General features: G+C 47.6%; 1 protein-coding gene across 1 annotated transcript in view; it reads left to right on the top strand.

Moving 5' to 3' along the window:
* Positions 1-1,319: 1,319 nt before the first annotated feature.
* MGST2 (microsomal glutathione S-transferase 2) overlaps positions 1,320-13,863 on the top strand; it is a 28,904-nt gene continuing 16,360 nt past the window's right edge. The window contains exons 1-3 of the mRNA XM_044268052.1: positions 1,320-1,337; positions 8,297-8,443; positions 13,139-13,238. Of these exons, the coding sequence (XP_044123987.1) occupies positions 1,328-1,337; positions 8,297-8,443; positions 13,139-13,238 (257 nt within the window). The 5' untranslated portion in view covers positions 1,320-1,327. The remainder of the gene's footprint in view (positions 1,338-8,296; positions 8,444-13,138; positions 13,239-13,863) is intronic.

Below are 13,863 nucleotides of genomic sequence, written 5' to 3'. Positions count from 1 at the left end.
TGGTCAGTATGCTGATCTCCGAGATCCTGAAAAATATTTTGGAGAGCATTGTTTAGAAATGAGTTTGGCAAGCAGTTTTGGTTAACTGACTTTTCTAGCTTGCTGATGTGCATTCTTAGGAACCTCTGGAAAGCCAGGGGTAGGAAACTGTCATGGGAGATCTGTGGTCCCGAAGCTCCAGCTTCCGTCAGAGGTGTGGAATCCTTGGAGTTGTGATAACGCTGGGATTTACTCCCCCTAGTGGTTTGACAAAATATAGCTTCTCTGGATGAAAAGGACAACGTTTAAACCCCAGCTCCCAGCTCTGAATGCGTGGCTGTTCAGAACCGAATTAGGCATGAATGGAGATGATGAGTCCGTGCATCCTTTGAGAATAGAATGGGAAGTGGGCTCACGGAGGCATGAGGAGGTGAGGTGCCTAGAAGGGCCGATGAAGCTGTTTTGTCCGGAGTTCTGATCCCAGATGGGTTTGCCTGGGACGGGCCAGCGACTGAAATTCTGAGGATGCTTTGCTGATAACAAAGGTGGGAGAAAAACACAGTCTAAGGGAAAGCGGGAGGGATAAACAAAAAGAAAGAAAAGAAAGAAAGAAAGAAAACCATCTTTCAACCGATCTTTGAAAATCTTTGTTGTTGTTGTTTTTTAATTTTAATTTTAATTTTTTTAAAGATTTTTAAAAAGATTTTATATATTTATTTGAAAGAGAAAGATCACAAGTAGGCATAGAGAGAGAGAAAGAGAGAGAGAGAGAGAAGCAGGCTCCCCACTGAGCAAAGAGCCTGATGCAGGGCTCAATCCCAGGACCCTTAGATCATGACCTGAGCTGAAGGCAGCAGCTTAACCCACTGAGCCACCCAGTCACCCCTGTTGTTGTTTTTTTAAAGATTTTATTTATTTATTTGACACACACAGAGAGAGACAGCAGGAGAGGGAACACAAGCAGGGGAAGTGGGAGAGGGAGAAGCAGGCTTTCCACGGAGCAGGGAGCCTGATGCGGAGCTCAATCCCAGGACGCCGGGATCATGACCTGAGCCAAAGGCAGACACTTAACAACTCAGCCACCCAGGTGCCCCCAGTTTTTGAAATTCTTTTTCCTCTTGCTAAGGAAGCAGAAGAAAACAGTAGCAGGCCTTCATGCCTCATGGTATTACCCTGGGTTTTCCTGTTTGGGGCTGGTAGATTTGTTTTATTCTATTTCTTTTTATGCAGGTCCTGCCTTGGCCTACAGTCAGTTCAGATCCCTGTGTCCGTGAGCCAGATTGTCACGGGCCAAGCCATGTTGCAATCACTGCTGTTGGGTGAGTCAGCCCGGCTCAGGCTTGGTGCCATGTTTCAAAGTGAGTAAGAGCTGTTTTAACTGTTTGCTCTTAATCAGAGACCTTTGTGTTTTCTCATCAAGAGGGGAATAATTGCCCTTTTCTTTTGCCTTAACAAGCCCCAGAGAGACAGGCGGGGAACCCTCAGCTCCTGCTTTTTTTCTTCAGTGGTCTGATCACTCAACACCACCTACGAGCTAGATTTTTTTGCCTTCTGCATAGGATACCTAATGAAGGAAGCTGTGTTCCAGAGACACAGTAACATTGAAACCTTAAGGGCCAAGCTGAAGAGAAATGCTAGGTTTGGGGCATTTCTAGGTGAGCTGTCCTCACTTTGGTGCGGTCCTCCTTTGGTGGAGGAGAAATCTCAGTAAGTTCTTCGAGGCAGTAGCGGATCTCACTGGCGTTATAAAATCCACGCGATTTCTCAGTTAAATTGATATTTTTTAAAAAGCGCCTTTGGTGATTCTAATGTGAGAACCACTGGTCTAGATGCACATCAAAGTCAGTTAGCGGGAAGTGCTGGTAGCCCCAACCTGGGATAAGCTGAGACACGGCCCTGCCCAGACATGTCTCTGTTGGTGGCTCAGGGCACACCCTCTTCCCCAGCTCAGCCTCAGTTTCCCTCCTCAGGCTGTCTTCTCCTCCTGCCTCCCTCCAGACCTCAGGAATCCCTTCTGTGGAAATCCCCCTCTGGCCTCCAGCATCCCCCCTCCGGGTTGCACCCGGCTTGGACCCCCTCCAGTCTCACCTTCTCCTTCCTGCTGGCACAGAAACTTCCATACCCCTTCTTGGGCTCTACTTATGCCACTTTGGCTTATACCAGCTAGCTCTCCCTCTCCCAACCGCCCCCAAGAAGGTGTGTGATCGTTCCTCTGTGGGGAGCAGGGAGATAGAGTCACTGGGTAAGCTCCCGAAGACCCCTGAATCTGGTTCCTTGTCTGTAAAATGAGAAGAATCGACAACCTCATAGGACTGATGTTATTTGAGGCCGTGTATGCTTAACCAGCATGAAATAGATGCTTAATAATGGATCCTGGCTGAAGCCTGGAAATCTGCATGTGTGTATTAGCTCCTGTGTTAGGGGTCGGTGGTGGGTGGTGAGGACCACACTAAGAAGTGTTGCTGACGATGGTGCGTCTCCACTTTGTGAGCTTCAGAATCGTCCAGGGAGCTTTCAAAAAGTGGAGGTGCCCAGGCTGAACCTGGGACCGATGGAATCTGTACTGCTGTGAGGGGAGAGAATAAGCATCGGTGTTTCTGATGGCCACTGTGCAATTCCAACGTGCAGCCAAAGCTAAGAACAAGGTTTTGGGATCCACGGGACTGGATTCTACTGACCTTGAGCAGATCACTAACCTCTGAGCCTCGGTTTCTCCCATCAGAAAAATGGGGATAAAGTATGCTCGTCCTTGTTGGATTATGTAGATTAGTTGAGACAGTTCTCCACAGGACCGGCACAGTGCTCAGACCTTCCCTTCTGTTGAGTGGAATTGGGGAGTTGGCGGACCATGGTGGATGTCAGAGGCTCCTAACAGACCGAGGCCCTTTCAGCAGCCCAGGGCCCATCCAGAGTGTCTAGACTCTCTCAGCTCAGAGCTTATCTGCCTCTTGCTGCTCTGGTTCCAGCAAATTTATGATTCTAGCTCTGGCTCGGCCCACAGGGAGCCTGGCTTCTCCCCATGGGGCAGGGCCGGGAGGGGTCATGCCAACGACCCCCGCTTTCAAGTACTTAATTCCACACACTAGTCGCTTAAAAAAATTAGTAACGATTAAACGAAAGAGGCAAATCAATAGCGTTAGTTCCTTCTGTTGTTTTTCGATCACCAACATGCAAAATGGTCTCTCCCTTCTGGGTTCAAATGTTGTTCAACGTCTGGCCACCTGGAAATATGGCCACCACTTACATTATTTCCGTCAGAATACGTGTCCCCTCCTGGGAGATGATCATAGCACCTGTGAGTGTGCCTGGATGTGTGTGAGCTTGTGGGTGTGGGGTTTGAAAGAGTGCGAGGGTGTGTTCAGCGTGTGGAGCGTATACAAGTGTGGGTGTGCATGTGCGTAGGCGTGTGTAGGGACGTGCCGCGTGTTCGTGTGTGTGAGTGCACTTGTGTGAGCGTGTGTGTGTGTGAGAGAGGAAGGTCGCACATGCTGGGAGTTGTCAAGAGTGAGAACACGGATTTCTCATTCTCCCCACCCGTCTCCAGATCCTGCTTTCCTTGATCCTCTCCTAAGCCTTATGTAAACGTAAGACAACTCGGGCTGAGACCTTCTATTACTGTCAAAAGCCATTTTGAAGTAATTCAAGCACTCTGTTTCCATTCTTCTGGGAAATCCTTGCAGTCTTGGAAATCATAACGGCCTGCGACGCTCATCTGTTGCCTTGTACAATGGCCTTCTCGACAAACAGATCTCATCTCTTCTGGGCCCACCCAGGGCCGGAGGGCGTGGGGGGGGGGTGGCAGAGACAGCTGCGCACGGCCCGCCGCCTGCCAGCTTCTGTGCTGTTTTACTCTTTTTACTGTACTACTCTGGCAGCTGATCTCTCCTTTGCTTTCTTTGCCACTCTCCTTTTGTCTCTTTGAGCTTTGGTGGGGCATTCCTGGTATTAGGTGACCGGCAGTTTGTGTCTGAAGCTTGGTGGGACCCGATTGTCATCTTCCCTGTGCCCCGTCTGTCCCAGGGCAAAGGTCTCCTCCATGGGGAAGAGGCCCCGGCCTTCTTCAGCTTCATTGTCTACACCCAGGCCCGCAGAGCAAAGTGCTCCAGTTTCTAAAAGGGGAGGACGAATTCTGAGGGGTTGCCGCAGTTCTCTACTTTTTTACACCGCCCGGACTGGGGAATGATTTCAAATTTAGTTTATCTGAGTTTCGTTTCAACATGTGCCGTGTTGTGACAAGGCTTCTTCAACCGGTCAGGGGCTTCCGGTGAGATAATGCAATAAACTCCAGGCACGTGGAGAAACTTACATGCTCTATTTCTTCAGGGAAGAGTATTATGGCTGTCGGATATCATAACTGCCCTGGTTATTTCTGGGCATCCTGGGGAAGGGTGTGCATTTTCTGTCTCTCTGCACGAGGACCGTTGGCGGCCACCCTGCTGCCAGAAACCAGATGACCAGCTGCCAGTTTTTGAGGGTCAGGGATAGCGCATAGAGGGCAAGGCCAGGGACTGATTTGGGGGGATGCCACTGGTCTGAGAGGGAACATGACTCTAGTTAAACATATCATTTCTTCTCATCTCTTACTGCAATTATAGGGAAGTAGTTGTATTTACAGTTTCTGTTTCATGAAAACAGTTCTTTCACGTGGGCCGGAATGGTTTTTATGTTGCCAGACCTTGGCCTCACTCTATTGCCTTCCCCAGAGTATCATTTTAGCAACAAACACTAATGAATACAGAAAATCTGTAGAAACCGTTATAGATTCCTTTGAGTTTCTATAGGTAGAATATATATTTTAAAGCCCATTGTATTGTAATTACCAATATGCTGCGTCTCCTTTTGTTTTTCTTTTCTTACAAAAATGTAAGGAATGGGGCATTTACCAGAAGGATCTATGTGTCCTGCATGCAGGGACAATGCTTTTCATCGTCAGTGCAGCCAGGGAAAAGGTACAGAGAAACTTGCGTGTTTGTTAGTCTTTGTTCATGGGATGGCACTTTTTCAACCATAGGATCATCTGGAAGTTTTATCACCACACAAGGTGATGAACATCTCATTATTCAAAGCTCCATTGTTTTATACCTTCCTAGAGGCAGAAACTGTACCAACTTTCAGTATCCATCAAAGCAGATTACGCATGAATGCACAGGGTTTCAAAGTACTCGAGCACCTTTTTTCTCCCATTGTATCAATACCTCTTAGGATCTGAATTTGGGGACTGACTGGGGTTGGTTTGGAAAAGCGAGTAGGGAATCTCAAGATTTGTCTGGAAAGTGGGAAGAAGGCAAATCAGTGGGAGCCCAAAAAGGTCCCTCTGGAATTACTTGTTTTGTTCGTTTGTTTTCCAAACTAGTTCCCTAGTACGGATGTACCCAAGTTTCTCAAAACGGGAGCTATAAACACCAAAAGATTGTGGCCACGGGCCAGGGGCCCCGTTCCCTGCTCCCCTCTTCCTTCTGCTGTTTCTCATTTGTGGAGCAATCCTCTCCCTTTGAGAGCCTCTGCGTGCCCCCAGGCCCAGCCCAGACCTCTTCTCTGAGGCTGTCATTGGAGGAGGTTACTTCAGTACACGGTGATGGGAGTTCGGGGCAGCTGGCCAGCAGTTCAGAATGCCTGCCGCGTACTGAAGCCCCAAGCCGTTCAGTCAAATACACCGGAACGTTTTGGGGCCACCCTGAATTTCTAGGATCTGCCTTCTTACATAATGGTCCTCTTCAGTGATTTTAAAACCAACGAGGGCAGAGGGAACCTGAAGGGACCAACCAGGCTTTGGGAGCAGACCTGGTTTGCCACTCTTTGTAAGTTAATTTTAGCATTCCTTACTCCCTGTTGTTAAAAACAAGACAACCGGCCCCAAATAGAGTCGCTTATGCGAAGCCCCAGGTCAACACACCGAGACTTCACTTAATGACTGTTTCAGCTCTTGGAGAAATGGAATCTTAAACTAGACTGTCAGGAAGCACCTCATCAGCATTAGTTAAGTAATCTGCCAGGTCGATCCCTGCCCTGCCCTAAAGGAGAGTAACCTTGCAATAAGCAATTTACTTTTGGTCTGGTCTAATGTCCTTGTTCTACCCATTTCTGCCTAGAATAGTCTTTCATTTCGTACAGCTCTCAGAGCTCCTTCCTGTCTGCTGGGTGCATGAGTATCTGAATAAAGCCAATAAGGTCTTTAACCTGTCCTCCGCTAAGTTTTGTTTTTTAATACCATATATGTGTGGTTTTTTTTTTTTTTTTAATTCTCCTTTGAGCTAGTTAAAAGGTCATCCTGGTTCCCCCATTAATGAATTTGATAAAACCTTTGATGTGTTTTCATTTTCTATTTGCATGAGAGGCATGATTTTTACCTTTTAAAATATATCTTTCTACATTAGGTACATAATATGCTAAGTACTTTTCTAGATGCGGATGGGGAGCAAGAATTTTCTGTCCCCTCCAGGGTTTTTCTAGCTGGACTAAGAATCAAATTGACTTGAGGCAGATTAACAGGAGAAAATCACATTTAATGGTGCACACACGAGGAATCCACAAAGACACGGAAATTCCAAAGATAGGCAAACTGACATGTATGTGTCATTCTGAACTAAGGAGAAGGGGGTAGAGGTCTGGGACTTCAAAGGGAAGGAATGCACTTCACAGGAAGTTGTAAAAGGGTCAATGTTGGGTTAACAAGTGTTTGCTGGGCCGTACAGAAACACCGGGACATAGAGGACTCTGACCAAACAGGCCTTGTTAAGCTCTTCCTTATCTACTACACCCAGTTCATATCCTGCTGTCCTTATCTGTAGTGATACCTTGCTTCCTGAAGCAGGTTCTCTATCTAAATTATTTTTAGGCAGTTGGGGGCGGGGAGGTAAAGAGCTTTTCCTGAGTCTGCTGGACTTGACTCCTTTTTAATTCACAATCATCTTCAGGCCAAAGTGGCCCATTGTGGGGTGGCGCTTTACATGAAGCCCCTTTGTGTGTTTATTTAACAAACCCAGAATACAGGTTTGGGCGCTACGTATGCTGTTCTAAGTGCTTGATAAATGTAAACTAACTTAATCCTCCTAACAGCACTACAGCACTTCGGAGTCCCTTCAGCCCCTCTTAGCCCCTGTTATCAGACTGATGCGCAACATCCTGGGCAAGGGTGCATGGGCACTAAGTGCCAGGGGAGGGAGCCCAAGCGCAGGCCTGGGTGAGGCTGAGGCTCCCAGGCCCTTCTCCTGGCTCTGGGGCTCCCTCTAAGTGAGCTGGGGGATGAGATGAGAAATGGGCCCCAACTTTGTTTTGTAGGAAGCTGCATCTTGAAGGAGCAAAAGAGTTGTGTTGACAGAGGGGAGGGGCTATGATAAATGGGCTCAGTAGAGAAGTCCCCAGCTGGGGGTGGGGGGACCCACACTGGGCCTGGTGGTGTGGGGCAGTGCTTTGACTGGCATGATGACCATTGTGGTGTGTTTCTTATAAAATCAACTTAGGGGCGCCTGGGTGGCTCAGTCAGTTAAGCGTCTGCCTTTGGCTCAGGTCATGATCCCAGGGTCCTGGGATCGAGCCCCACGTCTGGCTCCCCACTAAGCTTGGAGTCTGCTTCTCCCTCTCTCTCTGTCCCTCCCTGCCCCTTGCTCATGCACGCTTTCTCTCTCTCTCAAATAAATAAATAAAATCTTTTTTAAAAAGTCAACTTAACTATTACTTCACTTCTCCTGAGGGCCCTCTTCCTTCTCAGAAAATATGCTTTAGTTTATTATTTTTTAAAAACGTATGGTCACCAGGCCCAAGGGAGAGTCAAGGTGACAGCGGGAGGCAGCAGGATGGGGGGTGGGGACGGTGAGAGAGGGCACAATTGGAATCTGGGGGACTTGTGTTCAAATCCAAGTTTGACCATTTACTGGAGAATAAAGTTCAAATCCCTTTAAATGATTATTAAACCTCAGTGGGATTAAGTAAATGCTTCCGTCTCTTTTCCCACCAGAAGTGAACAAGGGCTCAGCTAGCGTTTGCAGTTGGGGAAGAGACTCAAGGGTCCTGAGGTTGGAAGAGGGGGAGGGAAAGTTGGTTTGGAATTGGTTGAGAAGGTCTTCCCGCTGGTGCTGCTGGGGGAGGGCTAATCCGGAAGGCTGAGCTGCAGCCGCAGTGTGGAGGGTGGAGGTGGGGGTGGGGAGGAGAGAGCCTTCCAGCGAGCTCGGGAGGCAGCTCCCAGCCAGATAAAGATCTGTGACTGGCAGCTCCAGATTGACCTGCTGTCCCAATTCCTGTTCCAGGGCAAAGATTACCCAGCCCTTAGACTCGTCCTTTTTTTTTCCCCCCCCTTCTCTGGCTTTGTTTACCTTATAAGGAAGGTCAACAATACAAAGTGGAAAGTGCCTGCTACCGGCCCCTGGATTTCGACAAATAGTTTCTTGGACCAGAACATTCCATGTGAAGATGGCTGGGCATTCAATCCTGCTGGCTGCTGTCTCAGTCCTGTCGGCCTGTCAACAAAGTAAGAGTCTCAGGCAGCGTGTGTGTGTGTGTGTGTGTGTGTGTGTGTTCGCGCGCGCGCGCGCGCGCGCGTGCGCGGGGGGGGGGGCGGGGAGAGGGTCTGGTTTTTTAGTTTCATGCTTCCTTCCTGGTGGCCGTGGGGGCCACAAAAGGCATAGCGTACCCTGGTTCGTCCGCGCCTCCTTCCCCAGAGAGAGAGATTTTGGAACATTCCAGGGAGCAGTTTTTGCAAAGGGGCTGAGGTAGGCTCTCTGAGCCTGGCGATTCTGCCATGTTTGTGGTTACCACCCACGGCCCAGTTCAGATGACCCTTAGAAATGCACCAGCTAACCTGACAGAAGGGGGCTATCCATACTAATTCGGACGGTTCTAGAGGAAACATTGTACCTGCTTTAGACCCCGGCTGTGATTTTTTGAAGCCTCATTTTTTATTAATGTTTCTTAAATAAACTGCCTATGGCAGGTATGATGATCAGGTTTAAAAAAATCTGCAGAAATACGAGCTTCAGGTTAGGTGATGAATTCGAAATCTTAAAGCACCTTCCCAGTAGACTCATTGGGCATCTCGACTGGCTGGTTATGTAAAGAGCATTTGCTCCATGGAGGGTCAATTATCATCTTATCTATGATGTCAGCTTAACATGCTAAATAGGGAAAAGGGTCTGGACACTGGGAGCAAGACTGGGAACCAACCATGCACATTTCTTTATTTTTCTTAGTGTGTTGCTCCCAGGAAGGGGAGGCAGAGCTGGGGCCGGCTCAGGGTGCACAGACTGCCAGAGCATGAAGGGTCCACAGCTTTGGATAAAGTCCCGGTCTACATGCATGTTCAGGGTCTTGCCTAACCAGTGTGTTTTGTGTATTTATGAAAATATGATACTATGACACACGTTGTGTGGTTTGATTCATATTCTAGAGTAGAGTAGGGTGTTTTTTGCCAACTAAAGGGGCTCTTGGGTCACGGCGGCCTCGCTGGTTCCCACACATCTCCCCAGAAGCACACCAACCCTGTGTGTTTCCTCCTTCTGGTGCTGCAGAGAGCACAGGACTGGGTCCACAGACACCCCAGAGCATCTCTCAGCCTCACAGAGAGACTTCTGTGTGCTGGTGGGTGCAGAGGACAGCGGGGAACTGTGGCCAGAGGTCAGGTGGGGGTGGCTGGGAGTGGGTGGGGAGGAGAGGAAACTGGGCCCCTGGTGGTTGGTGGTACTTGAAGACAAAATTCAACTGAAAGTTGTAAAGATCTTATTTGCTTTATTCAACAAGTCTTGAATCAGGCAGCATCCCATCCGGCAGTTAGAGAGGAGCTTTGGAGAGCTATATAATATGAAAGACAGAGGGCAGAAGGGGGCACAAAAGGAAGTTGCTAGCAAACGGGGATTGTTTGTGGCAAAGGTCACCTTTTTTAGATAGCATTTATCTAGCAGGCCCATTGCCTCACTAGTGCTAACCTGGTAATTCCAGATTGACTTGTGTAAGATCCCACTTCCGGGAGAGGTTGAAACTGTAACTAAGTGAGGGATTAAGTCTCGGTTTCGTGATGTCAGCTTAGTGCTAATCACTCCATTTTGAGCCTGTTAACAGTGGTAGATGGGGAACGTTTACTGATTGGGTGGGGGAGAGAGAGGGAGAGAGAAAGAAAGAGAAGACACACTGTTTAGTTGACATGAAGGACCAGAATTTGCTGCTTCTGTAGAAGTCTGTTGTTTATGGAGAAGAGACACCATGGATCATGGTAGAAACAGATCTGGTTTTGAAGACAGACAGTTCCCTATCTGTCCAGCTCAGCCACTTACCAGTTGGGTACCCCTGGCCAGGATATTCTGTCCTTCAATGTCCTCTTCAAAGAGGGTTAAGCAGGATGCTGGGTGGGAAGTGCCTACCAGAGGGCCTGGCCTGGGGTTGGGGCATAGCATGGTCCCCATCCTCTGCTGCTCGCCCTCAGAAAGAAGCTTTGGCTGGACTGAGGGGCAGCTACACAGTCAAGAAGCTGAGCTATGGCTGGGGCTGGGGTGGGACAGGGGGTGGTGGTCTTGATTCTCACCTCCCCTCGCCCCCCAGCATACATGCATCCCTCCGGTGAAAGTGAAGAAAAGAGAAAAAGACAGGCATAGCAAAAGGAGAATATCACCAAGTAGTTTTTAGGTGACTGTTAGGGAGGGAAATAAAATGGCTGCCAGCCTTTCCACCCTCATCATGTGATCGCAGCAGTAACCATGGCCTCCCTAAGGCCCCTGGCCTGGAAAAGCAGAAAGGGGCTTCTCCTCCTCAGGGAGATGCTGGCTCTACTGAATCCTTCCTCCCGGGGCTGTGGGTGGGCTGGGTGGGGAGCATTCAAACACCCCTGCCATTGCCGGAAACTCCTCATGTTTGTCCTGTGACAGACAGGCGTGACCAGGTGCTATGGAGAGCCAGAGGAAGATGGTACTTTCAACGCTTTCACACATGGCTTTATTTCGAAGCTCTAGGTTCTTGTCCCACTGCCCAGTGTAAATCAAGGAGCACATGTCTTTCACTGTTTCCATCTTACAGATGGAAACAAGACTTATCAAGTGTTTTCTCCAAGGCCGTGTAGCCATGGTGGCAGCACGGTACAGAATGGCCGCCATATTTCCCCTCGGCAGACACATCTCCTTTTTGGCGCCAGCCAGGCAAGTGACTTAATGGCCTCTCCAGATTCAGGCTGCCTTGTGAGGATTTAGCCAGGGCTGGAAGCAGCCTGTGCCAAGTCCTGCATTTCCCAAAGCTTCACCCTGCTCTGTCTGGCTTCAGGGATGCTGCAGCATTTTGAATGAGAGACTCTAGCAGAGCATTTATGCACTTTTGATGTTCAGCTGCAGCGTTTAAATCCTGAGCCATGGTTTATTTGTAGAGGAGAGGAAGTCGTGGGGGAGGGAAGAGGCCTGCTGTGCGAGCCCTTACTGAACCAGGCTCACTATTTACTGACTTGTCAGAACGGGGATAGGATCGGGTCTCAGGAGGAAATGCATCACGCCAGAGACTGTCACACAAGCTAGAAACGTGGTGCGCAAAAGGAAACTAGATTTGAAACACGAGCAAGTGGGGAATGGATGTGGAGGTACTAAAGTAAGCGAGACCAGAATTGCCTGGAGAGAACTGGTAGGGAACCGAAACCGGAAGAAATAATCTGAAGGGAAATCCTCGAGCCCAGAGTTACTTATGGGGCAAAACTAGGGTGATAAGGAAGGGGGGTGAGAACAACTGACCAAGGAGGAAGTGTGGTCTGGAAGCCAGCGAGCTTCATAGGGCTGGTCGTCCGATGCAAGCGACTCTGGCATTGGGCCTGGATGATCTAATGCAAATGTGGCCAAGGAAGAACAAAGTCATGATCATCTCATAGTAGGGAAACTGAGTCAGGCAAGGAGGCATCGTTCCCAAAAGTTTTCTTGTGACCTTCCCTCCTGGCTCTTGCCCTCTCTAGGTAGCCACGGATCTGCTTTATGTCACTATGGATTCATCTGCATTTTTGAGAAGTTTATATAAGTGAAACTCTACACTTATATAAGTGAAACACTACTGTTCTCTTCTGATCTTGCCACTCTCATTCAGCATAATATGTTTGAGGTTCATCCCTGTTGTTTCATGTGTCAATTGTTCATTCTCTTTTACTGTCTAATAACATTCTATTATATGGATGTATCACATACACCAAAATTTGTTTATCCATTAGCTTGTTGACCAATATTTGTGTTAGGGTTCTCCAGAGAAGCAGAACAATACAACATGCTCACACATTTATTTAAAAAAACATTGGTTCACACCATTATGGGGGCTGGCAACTCTGAAATTTGCAGGGTGCATTCAAAGTCTGGAAATTCTAGCAAGAATTGGTGTTGCCGCATGGAGCCTGAAGGCAGCGGGTAGGCAGAATTCCTTTCTCTTTGGGGGACTTCAGTCTTTTCTCTGCGGGCCTTCAACTGATTGGATGAGGCCCACTCACATAAGGAGGGTAATCTGCTTTACTCAGATTTACTCTACTGATATAAATGTTACTCACACCCAAAAAATATTTTCACAGAAACATCTAGACTGGTGTTTGACCAAACAGTGGGGCACCATGGCCTAGCGTAGTTGAGATAATAAAATTAACAATTAACAATTGCAGAATTGTTCCTAATTTTTGGCTATTATGAATAAAGCTGCTATGCACATTTGTGTATAAGTTTTTATATGGACATATGATTTAATTTTTCTTGGGGAAATAAGTAGGAGTGGAGTGACTGGCTATATGGTCTATGTATGTCTAACTAAAAAATCCCATTTGGGGGCGCCTGGGTGGCTCAGTGGGTTAAAGCCTCTGCCTTCGGCTCAGGTCATGATCCCAGGGTCCTGGGATCAAGCCCCACATTGGGCTCTCTGCTCAGCAGGGAGCTGCTTCCCCCTCTCTCTCTGCCTACTGTCTGTCAAATAAATAAATAAAATCTTAAAAAAAAAAAAAATCCCATTTGGTTTTCCAAAGTGATTGTACCATTTTACATTCCCACCAGAGTGTTTGAGAATTCTGGCTGCTCTGCTAGCCTTACTGCTCTCTTTTTTAATTTATATGATTTGTCTTTTTAACTTTAAACCTTTTAATAGGTATGTGATGGTATCTAATTGTGGTTTAAATTTGTGTGTTTCCTAATCAATAGTGATGTGCTACATTTTAATTGTTAATCCCTCTCTATCCTTGCAGGTTATTTTGCTTTGCATGTGGGAAAGGCAAGATTAAAATACAAAGTTACACCTCCGGCAGTCTCTGGGTCACCAGAGTTTGAAAGAATATTTCGTGCACAGTAAGTAATGCTTCCCCCACCCTTCTGGGATCTGGGCCTACCACATATAGAGACTTCTGATCCGGGCAAAGAGGTGCAGAGAAGATATCCCATTGTAACAAACCATACTTCCCAGCCAAACCCCTTCTCATGATTCTTGAAGCTTGAAGCATCCAGCACATGGAGTCTCTACTGACCTACATTTTGAATTTAGAGGGTGCGTTTAAAGAAAATGCTGGGATCTTAAGAAAGACATCTCTATATCTCTAAGCATGGCAGTTTGGTTCAAGAGCCCCTTGAGTACTCTGAGAGTTCGATAGCCTCCAGCTGGATTAGCTATGACATCAATTTCCTATCTTTATTTTACCTTTCCACGTGAAGCAGAGACAAACCATTTCCTGAAATCCTAAGCCTGTAAGAGTGAGAAAACTTTCCATTTCACACATACTTGTAGTGATTTTGATCATCTTGTCTTTTCAGATGCACACAGAATGTTCCACCATAAACACCATGAGTTTGGCTGCTACAGAAGCTAGGGCTCCCTTTAGATCTCATCCCCCAAATAAGTGCTTTTAGAAACATTGCATGTGTCACCATTTATGTGTCACTCGGCTCTTTTGTTAATACTTCGGGATTTTTCATCTAT

This window comes from Neovison vison, chromosome 11 (genome assembly GCF_020171115.1).
Source record: "Neovison vison isolate M4711 chromosome 11, ASM_NN_V1, whole genome shotgun sequence".
NCBI lineage: Eukaryota > Metazoa > Chordata > Mammalia > Carnivora > Mustelidae > Neogale > Neogale vison.
The sequence above is the reverse complement of the archived record's forward strand: the minus strand, read 5'-3'. Positions and strand labels throughout refer to the sequence as shown.